Source organism: Chiloscyllium plagiosum, unplaced genomic scaffold, assembly GCF_037043375.1.
Source record: "Chiloscyllium plagiosum isolate Xiang-an unplaced genomic scaffold, Cpla_swu_hap1 HiC_scaffold_6, whole genome shotgun sequence".
NCBI classification, from domain to species: Eukaryota; Metazoa; Chordata; class Chondrichthyes; order Orectolobiformes; family Hemiscylliidae; genus Chiloscyllium; species Chiloscyllium plagiosum.
This window is the reverse complement of record NW_028270144.1, coordinates 61,059,448-61,077,007: the sequence shown is the minus strand read 5'-3', so window position 1 is coordinate 61,077,007 and position 17,560 is coordinate 61,059,448. Positions and strand designations below refer to the sequence as shown.

The window sequence follows — 17,560 nt, the reverse complement described above, 5'->3', positions numbered from 1 at the left end:
ATGCCAGCTGTATGAGTCTTAAACACACACTCTCCAAGGATTTCCTGATGTTTTAATGTGCACTTTAGATAAATTTAATGAGAGTAACACAATCCAATAATCACGTACAATTAATTAAATCAGCTTTTAGAACTGACAATTGGTTATCATTTGTATTTATTTGTCAACTACTGAACTACTTCAGATTTCAATGGAATTTAAATTATCTGTTGCCGCTATTGCCTTAGTATCTGCTGATGGATAATTGTCAACACAGAATGGTTATAAGAACTGCTGTTGATTTTGTGTTACAAGAATTAATTTCACCTACCTATAACTTATACCAGATAAAGTAAATAGTTAAATTACTAAAAGTTATAGATTAAGTCAGTCTATTGCATAGACTAAGTCAATAAGTAAATAAATAATATTTTACTGTGTTAGCATTATGGTCGTTTGATAACTGCAACATGTTTGAGTTTGTAGAAAACATTTGACCTCGGATCACAAAGCTATGACAAGTATCTACTTTTAAAATAAATTAGCTCAGATCATTAAAGTGGAGTCTGAGGTGCAGACAGGGAGAGGATGACTTATTTGGACACTTTAATCCAGAAGGTAGTCACCTTGGTTTAGGAGATGACACAGACCTCATTACTGAACATGGACAGGAGGATATGAACTGAATGAAGCAGATAAGATGATTCATGTGCAATGCTGAAGTAGCCTCAGCCTTTGAAATGATCAAACTTATACAAAATTCTTCCGGCAAAGATAATGGAAAAACTTGTCAGCTGTATAAACAAACTGACCACTTAACATGACCATTCAAGTGAAAGGAGTGAAAATTGAATTTGGTTGTGATAGGAAACAGCATAGATTCAGATAGTTTTCTTCATTATTATGAATGGCATGTCTGAAATTTGTGTTACCTACAAAAAACCCTCTTGGCTAGAAAATAACTTGAAATACAAGGAGGAAGATCACATTTGTGTTCCATGTAACAACCAAGGACATAGAACAAGCTGAGTGAGTTTGAAGAACTAGTCATCAAACGAAAGAGCAGAATTTCAAAAGGTAGTAATCTGTGAATCACTACTTAAGCCTGGAGTGAAAATCCAACAAATCAGAGAGTTGAAGGGTTGGCTGGAAGGATGATGGCAAAATGTTTGTTCTACAGGACACTGGTACCAGTAGGAAAAAGAAATCCATTCCTTTGGGATAGGCTGTCTATAAACTGAGTCAAAAAGTGTGGCACTGGAAAAGCACAGCTGATTAGGCAGCTTCCAAGGAGCAGGAATTATGCCTGAAACATTGACTCTCCTAATCCTTGGATGATATCTGGCCTGCTGTGCTTTTCCCTCACTTTCTCCAAACCGCTTATAAACCGAACTGAGACAAGTTTAAAAAAAGTTAAACACCACAGCATTGTGGAAAAAGAGAGTGAGAGGATTGAAGAATAAACTTACAGTAATAATAAATGGTGGCTAAGTGCCAACCAGGAAAAAAAAGTATCAGATTAAAATTAAACACATATTGTCTGAATATACAAATCATTCTTAACAGGATAAATTAATCAATAGGACAAGCAGAAACCAATGGATTTGTCTTAATTACTGTAAGGACATGATTGCATGGTGACCAAATTTGGGATCTGAATATTTCAGCATACTTGCTATTTTAAACAGACAGATAAAATTAGAAAGGATATATGTGAACACGGGTCGGTGTGGGGGAGAGGGCTGTGGGTGGTGGGAAGTGGAAAATGACAGTCTGATGTAATAACGGATGACATAAAAAAAATGAGAAATTATCTTGGCTCAAAAGAGCAGTGAGGAGAATAAGTACGGTGAGTAAGAAATAACCAGTTTTAGAAAATTGTTGTGAAAGTAATTCATAGCTCCCCACCCCTTCCCTAATAATAGCTGTGTGTATGATAAAAGTTTTAATCGAGAAAATAGAACCGTTTGTAGCAAAAGCAAAGCAATAATTTTGGATGATGATATTTATATAGACTTGAAAAATCAAACTGAAAAGTAATTTGGAGGACATTACTGCAATGTATTTAACATAGTTTCTAGGAATATTACATCATATACTAATTAGGCTTTATGCGAGGAGACAAGTTAATTAATAATTTTGATATGAAGAAATTTTCTGGGAAAGTGTGATCATAATGGAATTTCATGTGGAATATGAGAGTGTGTTATGATTGCTGCTGATGCTTTCCTGGACTAGTCAGATCTCAGACTGCAACCTGGCTTAATTGATCATATTGTAATTTTATTTTTCATTTTGAACAAGGTGGCTCTTCAATGAAACTGCAGATTTAGTTTTAACAATAAAATTGAAGTTTAGTTTGCAGAAGAACTGAAGACAAAATGGAATAAAACACAATACTTGCATATAATTTATGTGTAAAGGTTTCATAATACTTGGTAAAATATAATCCCATTAATCCCTAAAATCTTTACAGTATTTACACCATAGACTTCCTTTTCTGTCACATCAATAGGGCTCAACTTAGTGTGACTTCAATCATCAGTTTTAGAACCTGATTGCTTTTTTCTTGAGTCTTTATACAATAGATTTTGTCAACTTCAAATAGCCCCTTCAGAGTTTATAACCAAACACTTCTGGCCAGGAATTTTAAAACTAAACACTTTTGTAACAGTGCTAAATTATCCCCTATCTTTAGAAGTGACTTTTTACAGTATATAGCTTCAACTAAGGCTTCTGCAAAACTGCCAAATTGAAACTTAAAGACCTTTTTCAAACTATGGAAAATTTCTCTGATCAGAAGAGACAAAATACCAATCTCTGAACCTTCTAAACTGAAATTCTTACACAGAAATGTTTATTATGTTTGCTTGTGAAAACTATCTTCATGAAAACAGAACCCCAATACATACCAGACACACTCTCTCATGTATGGTTTTGAAAATAAATCACCGTGACTACAGAAATGCCAACAAGTTAATAATTAAACATCTTCAGACACAGAACTAAAATTCATGTCACTAGCTCAAATCTGAACTCTAACATAAATTATATTATAATATAAATAAAACACACATCTTTTATCTTTACTAAAACTAATTACTTAGGTACCGGAGATGAGTTGGGTAAAGGCAGATTAAGAAATTAAAATGAATGCTTTGATGAGAGAAGAGCAACAGTGAACACTTAAAGAACTATTGCTATTTCCAAAGAGTCTACTATCCAGTGAGAAATAAAAACCCTACTCGAAAACAGTGGGAATGCGTGACAAACTTAAAAGATTAAGGGTAATATCTGGTTAAAAGAAAAGGCTCACAATATTTCCAAAAAGCAGCATAAATCTGAAAGTCGGGAGAAGTTTTGATATTGGCAAAGAATAAAATGTTGATCAAATAAGATAAAATAGAAATTAAGAGTAATTTAGTTGGAAATGGGCAAAAAGATTGTAAGAGCTTCCACATGCTATGCATATAAAGGACAATAGTGATGAACGTTAATGTTGATCCCTCAAAGAGCATAGGGGAAGATCACATATACTCTCTAATCTAAGAGACCGTGTTGCATTAGATTATTTTTTGTAACACAGCTACAGATGAGGGGAGTAGTGGCTTTATGATATGTGCAATCTTACTGGACATAAATTGTCTTGTGGCTGCCATTTGTTATTTTTTAATACTTTTATGGAATGGAAGCAAAGCCAGAACTGTTGATCATCACTAGTTGCACTTCCGAAGATGGTGGTGAGCCATCTTCTTGAACTGCTGTGCTTCATACAGCGTAGTTACATCCATAATGTTGTTAGAAAGGGAAGTCTTCCAGGATCTTGATGTAACAAAACTGACAGAATGACAATATAGTCAGGATGATGTGTGCCTATCACCCAGGTCTGAATGTTGTCCAAGTCTTGTTTTTTGTAAGCATGACTGCATGATGATCTGAGGAGTTGTGAATAATACTGAACACTCATCATTAGAAAACATCTCCACTTTTGAACTTATTATGGAGGTAGGTCAATGAAGAAGCAGCAATATTAGGCCAATAACTCTGTCTTAAAGAACTATTTCTATTTCCAAAGAATCTACTATCCAGTGAGAAATAAAAAACCTACTGGAAAAGAGATCCATCCATGGCAACTTTAGGCGTTAAGGGTAGTGTCAGATTAAAAGAAAAGGCTCATAATATTTCCAAGTGATGTCCTGGGGCCAAGAATACTGACTGCCAACATGTCCTTTGTACGAGTGTGATTTCAGCAAGTGGACAGTTTTTCCCCAATTTCAGTTGACTTCAATTTTAAACTTTCCACCTTTGGTCAAAGGTCACCACAATGGCAAGGACAGTTTGTTGGCATTCTGCTCTTTAATCCTTGCTTGGATCAAGGCTGTAATGAGTTCAGTTGCTGAATGGCACTTCTTTTTGCTAGTGCTTTTGGGGGTGGTTTAAACTAACTCTGCCGGGGCATGGGAACCCAGACTGTAGCTTTAGGGTGCAGGACCTGCAGTGTAGGGAGGTTAGGAACATGGCATCAATTTCAAAGGAGGGTGCCAGTAAACAGGAAAGTGGCTTGAAGTGTGTATACTTCAATGCAAGAAGTATACGAAATAAGGTAGGTGAACTTGCAGCGTGGGTTGGTACCTGGGACTTCGATGTTGTGGCTATTACGGAGACATGGGTAGAACAGGGACAGGATTGGCTGTTGCAGGTTCCAGGGTTTAAATGTTTTAGTAGGGTCAGAGGTGGGGGTAAAAGAGGGGGAGGTGTGGCATTGCTTGTCAAAGATAGTATTACAGCTGTGGAAAGGACGATGGATGAAGACTCGCCATCTGAGGTAGTTTGGGCTGAGGTCAGGAATAGGAAAGGTGAGCTCACCCTGTTAGGAGTTTTTTACAGGCCTCCTAATAGTCCTAGAAACGTAGAAGAAAGGATTGCGAGGATGATTCAAGAGAAGAGTGAAAGTAATAGAGTGGTTGTTATGGGGGACTTTAACTTTCCTGATATTGATTGGGAAAGCTATAGCTCAAGTTCGTTAGCTGGGTCAGTGTTTGTCCAATGTGTGCAGGAGGGTTTCCTGACACAATATGTAGATAGGCCAACAAGACTGTAGCCGTGTAGGGAGCCGTGTGGGCGGCACGGTGGCCCAGTGGTTAGCACTGCTGCCTCACAGCGCCTGTAGACCCGGGTTCAATTCCCGACTCAGGCGACTGACTGTGTGGAGTTTGCACATTCTCCCCGTGTCTGCGTGGGTTTCCTCCGGGTGCTCCGGTTTCCTCCCACAGTCCAAAAAGATGTGCGGGTCAGGTGAATTGGCCATGCTAAATTGCCCGTAGTGTTAGGTTAAAGGGGTAAAGGTAGGGGTATGGGTGGGTTGCGCTTCGGCGGGTCGGTGTGGACTTGTTGGGCCGAAGGGCCTGTTTCCACACTGTAAGTAATCTAATCTAAGTAATCTAATCTAATCTAATCTAAAGAGGTGAGGCCATACTGGATTTGGTTCTGGGTAATGAACCAGGCCAGGCGTTAGAATTAGAGGTAGGTGAGCACTTTGGGGACAGTGACCACAATTCGGTGACTTTTACTCTAGTGATGGAGAGGGATAAGTGTGCACTACAGGGCAAGAGTTATAGCTGGGGGCAGGGAAATTATGATGCAGTGAGGCATGACTGAGGATGTGTGGCTTGGAAAAGTAAGCTTCAAGGCAAGGGCGTAATTGATATGTGGAGCTTGTTCAAGGAGCAACTATTGAGTGTCCTTGATAAGTATGTACCCGTCAGGCAGGGAGGAAAGGGTCGTGTGAGGGAGCCGTGGTTTAATAAGGAATTGGAATCCCTTGTTAAATGGAAGAGGGCGGCCTATGTAAAGATGAGGCGTGAAGGTTCAATTGGGGTGATTGAGAGTTATAAGGTAGCCAGGAAGGACCTGAAGAGAGAGCTAAGAGCAGCAAGGAGGGGACATGAAAGGTCCTTAGTTGGTAGGATTAGGGAAAACCCTAAGGCTTTCTATAGGTATGTCAGGAATAAAAGAATGACTAGGGTAGGAATAGGTCCAGTCAAGGATAGTAGTGGGAAGTTGCGTGTGGAGGCTGAAGAGATTGGGGAGACACTGAATAAATACTTTTCGTCCATATTCAATCAAGAACAGGACATTGTTGTCAATGCGAGTACTGAGTCACAAATAAGTAGAATGGATGGCTTTGAGGTATGTAGAGAAGAGGTGTTGGAAATTCTGGAAAGGGTGAAAATAGATAAGTCCCCTGGGCCTGATGGCATTTATCCTAGGATTCTCTGGGAAGCAAGGGAGGAGATTGCAGAGCCATTGGCCTTGATTTTTATGTCCTCGTTGTCTACAGGAGTAGTGCCAGAAGATTGGAGGCTAGCAAATGTGGTTCCCTTGTTCAAGAAGGGGAGTAGGGATAACCCTAGTAACTATAGGCCGGTGAGTCTCACTTCTGTTGTGGGCAAAGTTTTAGAGAGAATTGTAAGGGATAGGATTTATGAACATCTGGATAGGAATAATGTGATCAAGGATAGTCAGCATGGTTTTGTGAAGGGCAGGTCGTGCCTCACAAACCTTATTGAATTCTTTGAGAAGGTGACTAAGGAGATGGACGAGGGCAAAGCGGAAGATGTGGTGTATATGGATTTTAGTAAGGCGTTTGATAAGGTTCCCCATGGTAGACTACTGCAAAAAGTACGGAGGTATGGCATTGAGGGTGAGATGGAGGTTTGGATTAGGAGTTGGCTGGCTGGAAGAAGACAGAGGGTAGTAGTTGATGGCAAAGGTTCATCTTGGAGTGCCGTCACTAGTGGTGTTCCACAAGGATCTGTTTTGGGACCATTGCTGTTTGTCATTTTTATAAATGACCTGGAGGAGGGGTTAGAAGGTTGGGTGAGCAAGTTTGCGGATGATACGAAAGTCGGAGGAGTTGTAGACAGTGAGGAAGGATATGGCAGGTTACAGCGGGATATAGATAAGCTGCAGAACTGGGCAGAAAGGTGGCAAATGGAGTTCAATGTAGCTAAGTGTGAGGTGATTCACTTTGGTAAGAGTAATAAAAAGATGGGGTACTGGGCTAATGGTCGGATACTTGGTAGTGTGGATGAGCAGAGGGATCTTGGTGTCCATGTACACAGATCTTTGAAAGTTGCCACCCAGGTAAATAGTGCGGTGAAGAAGGCATATGGTGTACTGGCTTTTATTGGTAGAGGAATTGAGTTCCGGAGTACTGAGGTCATGTTGCAGTTGTATAAGACTCTGGTGCGGCCGCATCTGGAGTATTGTGTGCAGTTTTGGTCGCCATATTATAGGAAGGATGTGGAGGCACTGGAACGGGTGCAGAGGAGGTTTACCAGGATGTTGCCTGGTATGGTAGAAAGATCGTATGAGGAAAGGCTGAGGCACTTGGGGTTGTTTTCATTGGAGAAAAGAAGGTTTAGGGGTGACTTGATAGAGGTGTACAAGATGATTAGGGGTTTAGATAGGGTCGACAGTGAGAATCTTTTTCCACGTATGGAGTCAGCTATTACGAGGGGGCATAGCTTTAAATTAAGGGGGGGTAGGTATAGGACAGATGTTAGGGGTAGGTTCTTAGCGGGTCGTGAGTTCATGGAATGCCCTGCCTGTAGCAGTGGTGGACTCTCCCTCATTATGGGCATTTAAGCAGGCATTGGATAGGCATATGGAGGATAGTGGGCTAGTGTAGGTTAGGTGGGCTTGGATTGGCGCAACATCGAGGGCCGAAGGGCCTGTACTGCGCTGTATTCTTCTATGTTCTATGTTCTATGTTCTTGAACCTAAACTGAGAACCGGTTAGTGGGTTATCATCTGTTTATTACTCCTGTTTATTGGAACTGTCAATTATATCTTCCATCACCATGCTGATGAATAAAGCCAACAGATTGAATGGTAATTGGTCAAATTGGATTTGTCATAATTTATTTAATTAACTGATCAAAGGTTCTCCAAACGTCATGGTAGTGTTAGATCCTATCTCATGATCATCAGTCCAATCGTCTGAATCACTAGTCTAGCAACATAATGACTATACTACTGTACTTGTATAATTAAAACTAATTATCTTCCACATGATGGATGGTTAACAGGTTGAACATGGCCAATACTTTTTTGATAGATATGCTTTGCGAAGAAGATTTGTCCATGACCAACTACTTATTGTAGATTCTCATGTAGGAAGCCTTAAGGCAGAGAGCTTCTTGCTGCATTGATCCTCTTGGTTCTGGGAGGCCAAAATCTACTGTCATGGCTCAACTGCTGGTCCAGAAGAGATCAACTGCTTAGACTTACCGAGGGATAAATCCCTTTGTAGCTTTCGCAGAATACACAACCTTCATACATATTCTTTGTCATCAATACCTCACGTCAGATTGTACACTCAAAGATAATTTTGTCCTTATTGCACACAATTATCCTATATAGTGTATTCTTTAAAGTTTTACTACATCCTAAAGCTTTGATTTTCATTTTTTCTTTCTTTACAATGCAAAACACTTAACCAAGAGTTTCATTTTGTTCTTAGTAATTAATCATTCTTGAACGATGTATAATTTTGAGGCTCTCAAATTCTTCTCAAAATGTATTAAAAAGTAACCTCTCTTTAATGAGTGTCTTTGTTAGAATGCTTAAAGCTGCACTAGACAAGCTGAAATGGTTAGTATCTTGCATTAGCAGATTAATTTCTAAATCAATGTGACTTTTCTGGGTGAAAGAAGGCCAAAGCTACTTTTAGTTTGATTGATGTTTGATTGATACTACTACAGTGCAGTATGTTATTGAATAAACACACAGACTACGAAAGAAACCTTTCTGACAAAAAGCAATTTATAATACAGATTCTTCTAAAAATATTATTTGAACAAACTGTTGAATTTAGTGTGATTTCATGAGGTGTGATATTACACCTTAGCCTGCAGTCAGCCCTAGAGAAATCTGTACTTCTGTGCTTGACCATTTTAAAAGAAAAAATCAATACAGCTCAGGTTTAAAACAGTGGCTGAATATCTAACCTTGGACTAGATTTTACACTCCCTGCTGGGGCATTTTGTAGCAAAGGAGTTTCAAAAACCTAACCACCTCCAACCTTTATGAAACTTGAGTGTTGGAGATTTTGGACAGTCTATTCACCTATGGCATCTTGAAAGCTTCATCCTACCCCATGTCATTTTATTTAGAGCGGGAGGAAACCCACACCAAGCTGGAAGCTTGGGCACTCCATCTGTATGGGCTGTATGTTAAACAAGTTGGGCAGAGGGAGGGAGAAACGTCCTTTCCAATTCCCTCTGACGTTTGAAGTTTAGCCTACCCCAATCCTCACAAGATCACACCTCTACCCCACTCCCCCACCCCCATCCGCCATTACTCTGTTCACTCTAGCCTCAAACCTGTCCCTCATTCTCCTCACTGAGGTCTGCCAATTTAACCCTGGTGAAATCCCCTCAGTGTCTCACTGCAGTGACGATCACTATTAGGGACTGTATTTTGTCCCTGCATTGGTCATTGCTCTTGCCTGGCCATTTGCAAGTCACATGATTGACTGGTATTATGAAAGATAATGGAAATGAAAGAGCTAATGCATGGGCTATACTGTATCTCACCCACTCTCCCCTCAGTCTGATATATAATATAGCCATTATGCAGAGACAGCTCATGAACTGGGTGCACATCCTGAGTCCACAGTGTCCTTGCTCTATCGTTTAATGATAGTTGCTGTTGGGGTTCCAAGTTGCAGCATTAAAATGCAGAAGCATACTGTAAATATACCAGCGAGGTTCTATGAGGGTTCTTAGAGTATGGCATACATTGGTTGCCAGTGTCAGTGGATTATGGGGTGCATGTGGTTGCTGTCAATGAAACATGTGCTGAAATCATCTCCTGAGTTGTTTGTGCCTGTTGTCCAACATGGAGGTCCTTTGGAGCAAGTGACAAGTTGAATTCAGCAGGTAGCTGCCCTGATCTCCATGTTGAGAAATTTCTGCATGTAGTTTGCTTATGGTAGTAAGACACGATGAGGCAGGATGTGAGGTTAATAAGGTCATTAAGCTCCAACACTAACTTTCTTCTGAACAAATAAGTCTTCACACATGTGAAAATAATTTTTCAGGGCCAGAGAAATTGTTCATGTAATGATCACTTACCACACATTAAATGCTATTTTCTCCTGAATGCACCACTCTAGGTTTCTCTGTGCAGAACTAATCCGCAAGTATCACAGGTTCATGGTGTTGCAGCTATTTCAATGTCAAATCTAATAACAAGAACCTAAACAGTGCAAGTGGGGGATGAACAGACTACCTCTGACAGCAATATTTATATTTCCACAAACAATTGCCCCTGAGAAATTGCTTTTTGATTTAACTATAAAAATGTTAAGCGCTGAAGGTGTTGCAATTACAATTATTACTATAAAATCTAGGTCATTATTTTATATGATATAATTAAGAAAAGTTACAGACTACTCACTTTTATTTCCCCTTTTTTACATGGGTCGCTGCAGACAGACCGGACAACAAGATTCTTACTGGACCAGATTTCATCATCATCCATTTTCAGCTCTCCATTGTCCCAGCTTCCAACATTAATATAGTCAAAATATTCTTTGCCCAGCTTTTTAAAATTCATTATTTCATACCTAAATGCAAAAACAGTTTGTCAAAATAATGCCTCAGAATGCTAAATAAATTGGCTTGTGTTACTGCATCTTGCTTTCACATTTATAATCAAGATGGGGAATTGACCTCGTTTTGCTTGCATTCATTTCTTATATGTATTTTCTTATAAATATTTAATTTGATTCTAAAATGGCATCGCAGGCAAGACCAACATTTGTTGCTCACCCCCTATTGCCCTTGAACTGAGTTGCTCATTGGGCTATTTAAAAATGTGGTGAAGAATCAACCTTATTATGGTGGATTTGAAATCATAGGTAGAGATGGCAAAGTTCTTCTCCAAAACATTTCATAATGATCATTAATAAAGCTAGCTTTCAATTCCAGATGTATTAATTGAATTTAAATCCAACCAGCAGCCATGATGGGATTCCAACTGGTGTCCCACTGCATTACCCTGGGCTCAGAATTATTCAAGCAGTGACATTGCCTTTATGTAACTGTCTCTCCTGAGTGGCTTTAGTGGTTGGTAGTACTAAAGCTAAATATTAGCTATACACCAATTAATGGGAAATTAGTATTATAAGATAGTTCAACAAACATGGTCTTTGCATAGGAAAACTAAGATAATAGGATCAAGCAGAGGTTGATTGGGTGAGTCTGTTTGAAGGAAAAGGAACAACTGGCAAATGGAAGGCTTTTAAAAGTGTGAAATCAATAGTCCAGAGATAGTATGTCCCTGTTAGAATGAAGGAAAAAGCTGGCAGGTTTACAGATCCCTGGTTGTCAAGGGATATTGTGGCTAATTGGGGAAAAGAAGAAGACATACATTGGATTTGAGTGGACTCGATGGGCCAAATGGCCTTACTTCCGCTCCTATATCTTATTTAAGCTATTGGGCTCAAGTGAATCCCTTGATGACAATAAAGGGTGGTGCATAATTAAGAGGGAATTCAGAAGAGCAAAAAGATGATATGAGATGGATCTGGCAGATAAGGTTAAAGATAATTGCAAGAGTTCTATAGCTATATTAAGTTTAAAAGGGTGGCTAGGGACAGAATAGGTCCCCTTAAATATCAATATGGCTGTCTATGTTTGGAGCCACAGGAGAGGGAGGAGATTTTTAATGAATATTTCTCCTCAGTGTTTAATAAAGAAATAAGGGAAACAAGTGGCAGTGTTTTGGACCGCTTTTGTATTAACAGAGAGGAGGTGTTTACAGTCTAAAAGCTCATTATGGTGTATAAATCACCTGGGCCTGATCAACTCCATCCTCGGACATCGTGGCAGGCTAGGGAAGAAATTGCAAAGGCCCTTGCACAGATTTTTGCTTCATCTTTAGCCACTGGAGAAGTTCTGGAAGACTGGAGGGTGGCTAATGTTGTTCCATTTTTTAAGAAAGGTAGCAAAGATAAGCCAGGGAACTATAGACCAGTGAGCCTGACATCAGTGGTAGGCAATTTGATGGAGAAGATACCGAGGAGCAGGATCAACCAACATTTGAATAGTCAAGGTCTGATTAGGGATAGTCAGCATGGATTCCTGATGAAAGCTTATGCCTGAAGCATCGATTCTCCTGCTCCTCAGCTGCTGCCTGACCTGCTGTGCTTTTCCAGCACCACCTTCTTGGCATGGGAAGTCATGTCTAACAAATCTTTTAGAGTTTTTTGAAGAGGTAACCAAGAGGATAGACGTGGGTAGGGCAGTGGATGTTGTCAATGTGGACTTTAGTAAGGCCTTTAGTAAGGCAGGCTAGTCATGAAGATTAGGTTGCATGGGATCCAGAGAGAGCTAGCTAATTGAATCCAAAATTGGTTCAATGGTGGGAAGCCATCGAGGGTGTTGGTTGAAGGTTGTATCTCAGACTGGAGGCTTGTGACTAGTGGTGTGCTGGGACCTTTGTTATTTGTTACTTACATAAATGATCTGGATGTGAATTTACAAGCATGATTAGAAAGTTTGTGGATGATACAAAATTGGGAAGTTTCGTTGATAGTGAGGCAAGTTATCAAAAATTACTGGGGGATCTTGATCAGGTGTGAAAGTTGGCTAAGGACTGGCAAAAACAATTCAATACAGATAAGAATGAGCTGTTGTCCTTTGGAAAGTCAAACCAAGGTAGGACTTATACAGTAAATGGTAACGTCCTGAGGAGTGTTGGGAAAGAGAGGGATCTAGGAGTACAAGTACATAATTCTTTGAAGGCGGTATCGTAGGTAGACATGGTGGTGAAGAGGCATTTAGCATGTTGGTCATCCTGTTATAAGAAAAACATAGTTAAACTGAAAAGAGTGCAAAGAAGATCTACGAGGATATTGCCAGGGCTAGTACGACTGAGTTCTAGGGAGAGGTTGAACAGGATAGGACTTTATTCCTTGGAACATAGGAGAATGAGGAGTGACCTTATTGAGGTGTATAAAATCATGAAGGGTATAGATAGGATGAATGCATATAGTCTTTTTCCCATGGATGGGGAACTGAAAACCAGAGAGCATAGCTTTAAGGTGAGGGAAAAGATTTTGGAAGGACCTAAGGGACAACCTCTTCATGCAGAGAATGGTACATAAAAGGAATGGGCTGCCAGAGAAAATGGTTGAGGCAGGTACAATAGCAACATTTTAAAAAATATTTGGATAGGCCATGGGGGGTAAGAGTTTAGTGGGATATGGACCAAATGCAAGCAATTGGAACTAGCTGAGTGGGCACCATGGTTAGCATGGATAAGTTTGGGCAGAAGGGTCTATTTCCATGCTGTATTACTCTATGACTGTATAACAACATTTAATAGATATTATAGATGAGTGGAAAATAGATGTTTTATTATTTAAAAAGGCCAAATAAAACAACATAATTTTAACCAGCATCTTGCCAATTCAATTGTATTTAGATTTTTGTTTTTTTTATTTCCATACTTCTAAACATGCACATCAGTTTTTGCCTTTGGATGAAAATATAGAAGGCGAAGGCATCATTAGTAAGTTTGCATACAACACTAAAATTGGTGGATTAGTGGATAAAGAAGGTGGTTATCTAAGACTACAATAAGATCTTGATCTAATGAGCCAATGGGCTGAGGAGTGGCAGAAGAAGTTTAATTTAGATAAATGTGAGGTGTTGTATTTTGGTAAGACAAAGCAGGGGAAGACTTATACAATTAATGGTAGAGTCCAGGAAAGTGTTATCAAACAGACAGACCTAGGGGTGCAAGTAAATAGTTCCATGAAAGTTGCATCACAGGTAAAAGAAAACATTTGTCATGCTTGCCTTCATTGGTCAGAGTACTGAGTACAGGAATTGGGGTCTCATGTTGAGGCTGTCCAAGATATTGTGAGGCCATTTTTAGAATATAGGGTACAATTCTGGTTGCCCTGCTACAGGAAAGATATTATTAAATTGGAAAGGGTGCAGAAAAAATTTAAAAGGTTTTTGCCGGGAGTGGAGGGTTTGAGCTTTAGGGAGAGGTTGAATAGGCTGGGGCTTATTCCCTGGAATGTTGGAGGCTGAGCAGTGACCTTGTAGAGGTTTATAAAAATCATGTGGGACATAGATAAGGTGAATAGCCAAAGCTTTTTTCTAAGGTGGGGGAGTTTAAAACTAGAAGGCATAGGTTTAAGTTGAGAGGGGAAAGATTTAACACAGACCTGAGGGACAACTTTTTCTCTCAGAGGGTGGTGCATGTATGGAATTTGCTGCCAGAGGAAGTGGTAGAGGGGGGTACAATTACAACGTTTAAAATGCGTTTGGATGGATACATGAATAGGAAGGATTTAGAGGGATATGTGCCAAATGCTGGCAAATAGGACTAGTTTAGGATATCTGGTCGGCGATGAAGAGTTGGACCGAAGGATCTATTTCGGCGATGTATGCTCTATTGCTCTACGGTAAATGTATGGTACATTGGTAGTTGATGGAATCTAGGCAAACAGCATATAACTCTACTATTTGGAAATAGGCTACAGGTCGTTCTGCTATAACCCACATTTCATCAGCGCAAATTGGCTATAATGTGAGTGATGAACAGTGGACATTGTTTAGATAATGCAAATTTTCTTCTGAATGGATATAGCAATTTTCTATTAGCAATCTTCTCCAGCACGATTTTCTATAACGGTTTTCCATAGCGCGATTTTAGATATTGCAAAGTTACAGAGGAACACAACTGTCACATTATAGCCAAATGACCTGTAGGTCGAGGAAGGAAAAGGCATTAATGTAAGTAAAGAATGAAATTTAGAGAATTACTTTATTGCTCATGCTGATAATTTTTTACATTTTTCATGATGTTTCTTAGCTTGTCTGCTACTTCTATAAACATGCTGGTAAATGGCCATGTCCAGTGAGTTTTTTTATAAATAATTAGTTTGATAATCACAATTGAAACATTTAAATGGAAGACAAGATGTTAAACTTTGAAAAGGCTAATGAAGAGGAGTGCGGTAACCACTACGTAATGTGATAATATCATAGACACATGGGTATGATTACAACCATTGATTTCTCACTAATACTCTTAGTAATGATATTGATTATATCAATGTAACTTATACCTAGTTACTATTATGCAATTAACTACACCTTGTTTAAGACAAGAGCCTTTTCTTGTTAGACTTCTATGTGATTTTCCTCGACCACACTAGACAAGTTAGGACCTGCAGATCCCAAGGAGGAGGGTGGTAGCAAATCCATCTAGTGTATCTTTCACCAAGGTGACAGTGTTGGGTATCAATCACACAACAAACATTAATCAATTTTATAGATGGATTATTGAATACCTTCCTGGTGAATCACCATTTTCATCAAAAGAGATGACATCTCCAGATACTCCAGTAAAGTTGATTTTCATGAGGAAGTCCAACAGTATTCTCCCATCAATAGGTTTCATAGCTTCACATAGCCCATTAACTCCAGGACACAGGTTTTGTTGCATGTTGTGTAAAGCGTGGGCCATTGAATAAATTGCGTTTATCACAAATCCCATTTTGGTGTCTTGTACATATTGATCATGTAATGATTCTGTTCCTATTAAAGAAAATGTAGGAAGACTCATACTACAACTCAAACAAGTGTGTCATTTAATCAAGAAACAGTAGGCTGCCATTAACTTATTAAATAACAAATTGAAGGTAATAGCTAACAATAATAAGCAAGCTTACAGGGAATGAAACTTCAGCATATTATCACATTGCCATGAATTCCAGGTCACATTCCCCATTGCTCATCATTTTTTCCATAGGGCTCTGTGCGTTATTTCTTCTTACACATTCTTATTATTTATTCCCTGGATACTTTGCTTCACTATCAATTAGTATTGTTGCTTACTATATGCATCTGTATAGCATGCCATTCGTTAAGACCTCTATTTTCTTTCACAGGTTTCAGAAACCTCTCCAAACATTTCTCTTTGGTAATCTGGAACTTCTAAATTCATTATGTTTTTTTTATGCTGCTGATCCACTGTTTTTTTTATCACATTGTGAAATACTTTGAGACACTTCTCTGTGTACAGAGCACTTTGGAATGTAATGTTTCTTTATTACCATTGTTGACACAATAATCTAAAGGAACACTTAGATAAAAATAGAACATGCTGCAAATGCAGAGTAATTCAATGAAAAGTATGCATAAAAGGTAATGTTACTTGCATAACATTTTTAGCAATGAAGTTGATGCTAGATTTTTAAAAATTCTGCTGTAAAATTATATCTTACCTGTTACAAAATATTGCTAATATGCATCTCTCAATTATTACTGTTCCTCATCCTGGCCATTCCCAGTACAGCTTTAATCTTTGCTTCTTAAGTGACAGATTTGAACAGATATGGTCGACAGTCAGTTTATCTATTCACTAGCAGATCAGATTGGATCATATAAAGCCTTATTAAGTTCCACTCTCATTTATTCCAGGATCATCCAATTTGTCTATTTTATTGTAAGTTGTCTGCTAAAACTCCTCTTCCATCTCCTCCACATTCACCTTGAACAACAAATATGTAGACGAGAGTGTGGTGCTGGAAAAGCACAGCAGGTCAGGCAACATTCAAGGAGCAGGAGAATCGACGTTTCGGGCAAAAACTCTTCATTAGGAAAGAGTACATGTAGTTCATTATCGAACTAAGACAACTTATTTGGTTTCTACTCTCTCTTTGCCCAACCCAGTGGCAATCCTTTGGCATTCTTCTTGCTCGACTCCTGAGCTTTAACCTTTCTCTAGTGACTTAACTACTTCACCACATGAGTCTCTGAGCTTATCTTGTCCTCAAGATAAATCTATGGACCCTATTACCATTTAAACCACTGATCACCAGGTTTCTTTTCACTGCTTCCCATGTTAGAAACATTGTTCCTGGTACCATCTTCTCGAGTACTATGTGTTTCTTCTTAAAATATGTCCTCATCTCCCCTCCCTTCAAAAAAAACAAATATTGATACCTCTGTCCTTGCTAACAACTGTCTCACTTCCAATCTCACTTTCCTCCCTCAAATCAGTAAATATGTTGACGTCTCAGTGATGTCATTGAAAAACAGCAGTATTTTCATATGTACATTGATGACAACTAACTGTACTTCACCATCACCTCTCTTAATCCCTCCGCTATCTTTAAGTTGTCAGATGGTTTGCTCAATGTCCTATAATGGATGAGCAGAAACTTTCTACAACCAAGTATTTCGAAGCCCAGTTTGTAGTCATATCCATTATAAACTCTGTTCCTTAGCCACCAACGTCATTCATCATTCCGTGCTTAAAATAGGTTGTTCACAACCTGGTGCCTTTTTGACCCCAAGGTGATTAAAGAATATTGCCAGCTCTTTCTGCCACAGCTCACTTGCTGCTGAAATTTTCATCCTTCTCACTCTGCCACCTCTACATTTGACTAGTGCAACTCATTCTTGACTGGCTTCCTGTACTACCCATCTAAATAATAGGAACAATTGATATAATGATATAACAAGTATGGATATTTGTGAAA

General features: G+C 39.1%; 1 protein-coding gene across 6 annotated transcripts in view; it reads right to left on the bottom strand.

Annotated features, from left to right (window-relative positions):
• Positions 1-17,560, bottom strand: part of LOC122550590 (metabotropic glutamate receptor 5) — a 591,737-nt gene that overhangs the window by 139,552 nt on the left and 434,625 nt on the right. For all 6 annotated transcript variants that reach the window (XM_043691557.2, XM_043691553.2, XM_087988035.1 and 3 more), the window contains 2 exons: positions 15,365-15,611; positions 10,447-10,615 (listed from right to left, as the gene is read on the bottom strand). In XM_043691557.2, the coding sequence (XP_043547492.1) occupies positions 10,447-10,615; positions 15,365-15,611 (416 nt within the window). The remainder of the gene's footprint in view (positions 1-10,446; positions 10,616-15,364; positions 15,612-17,560) is intronic.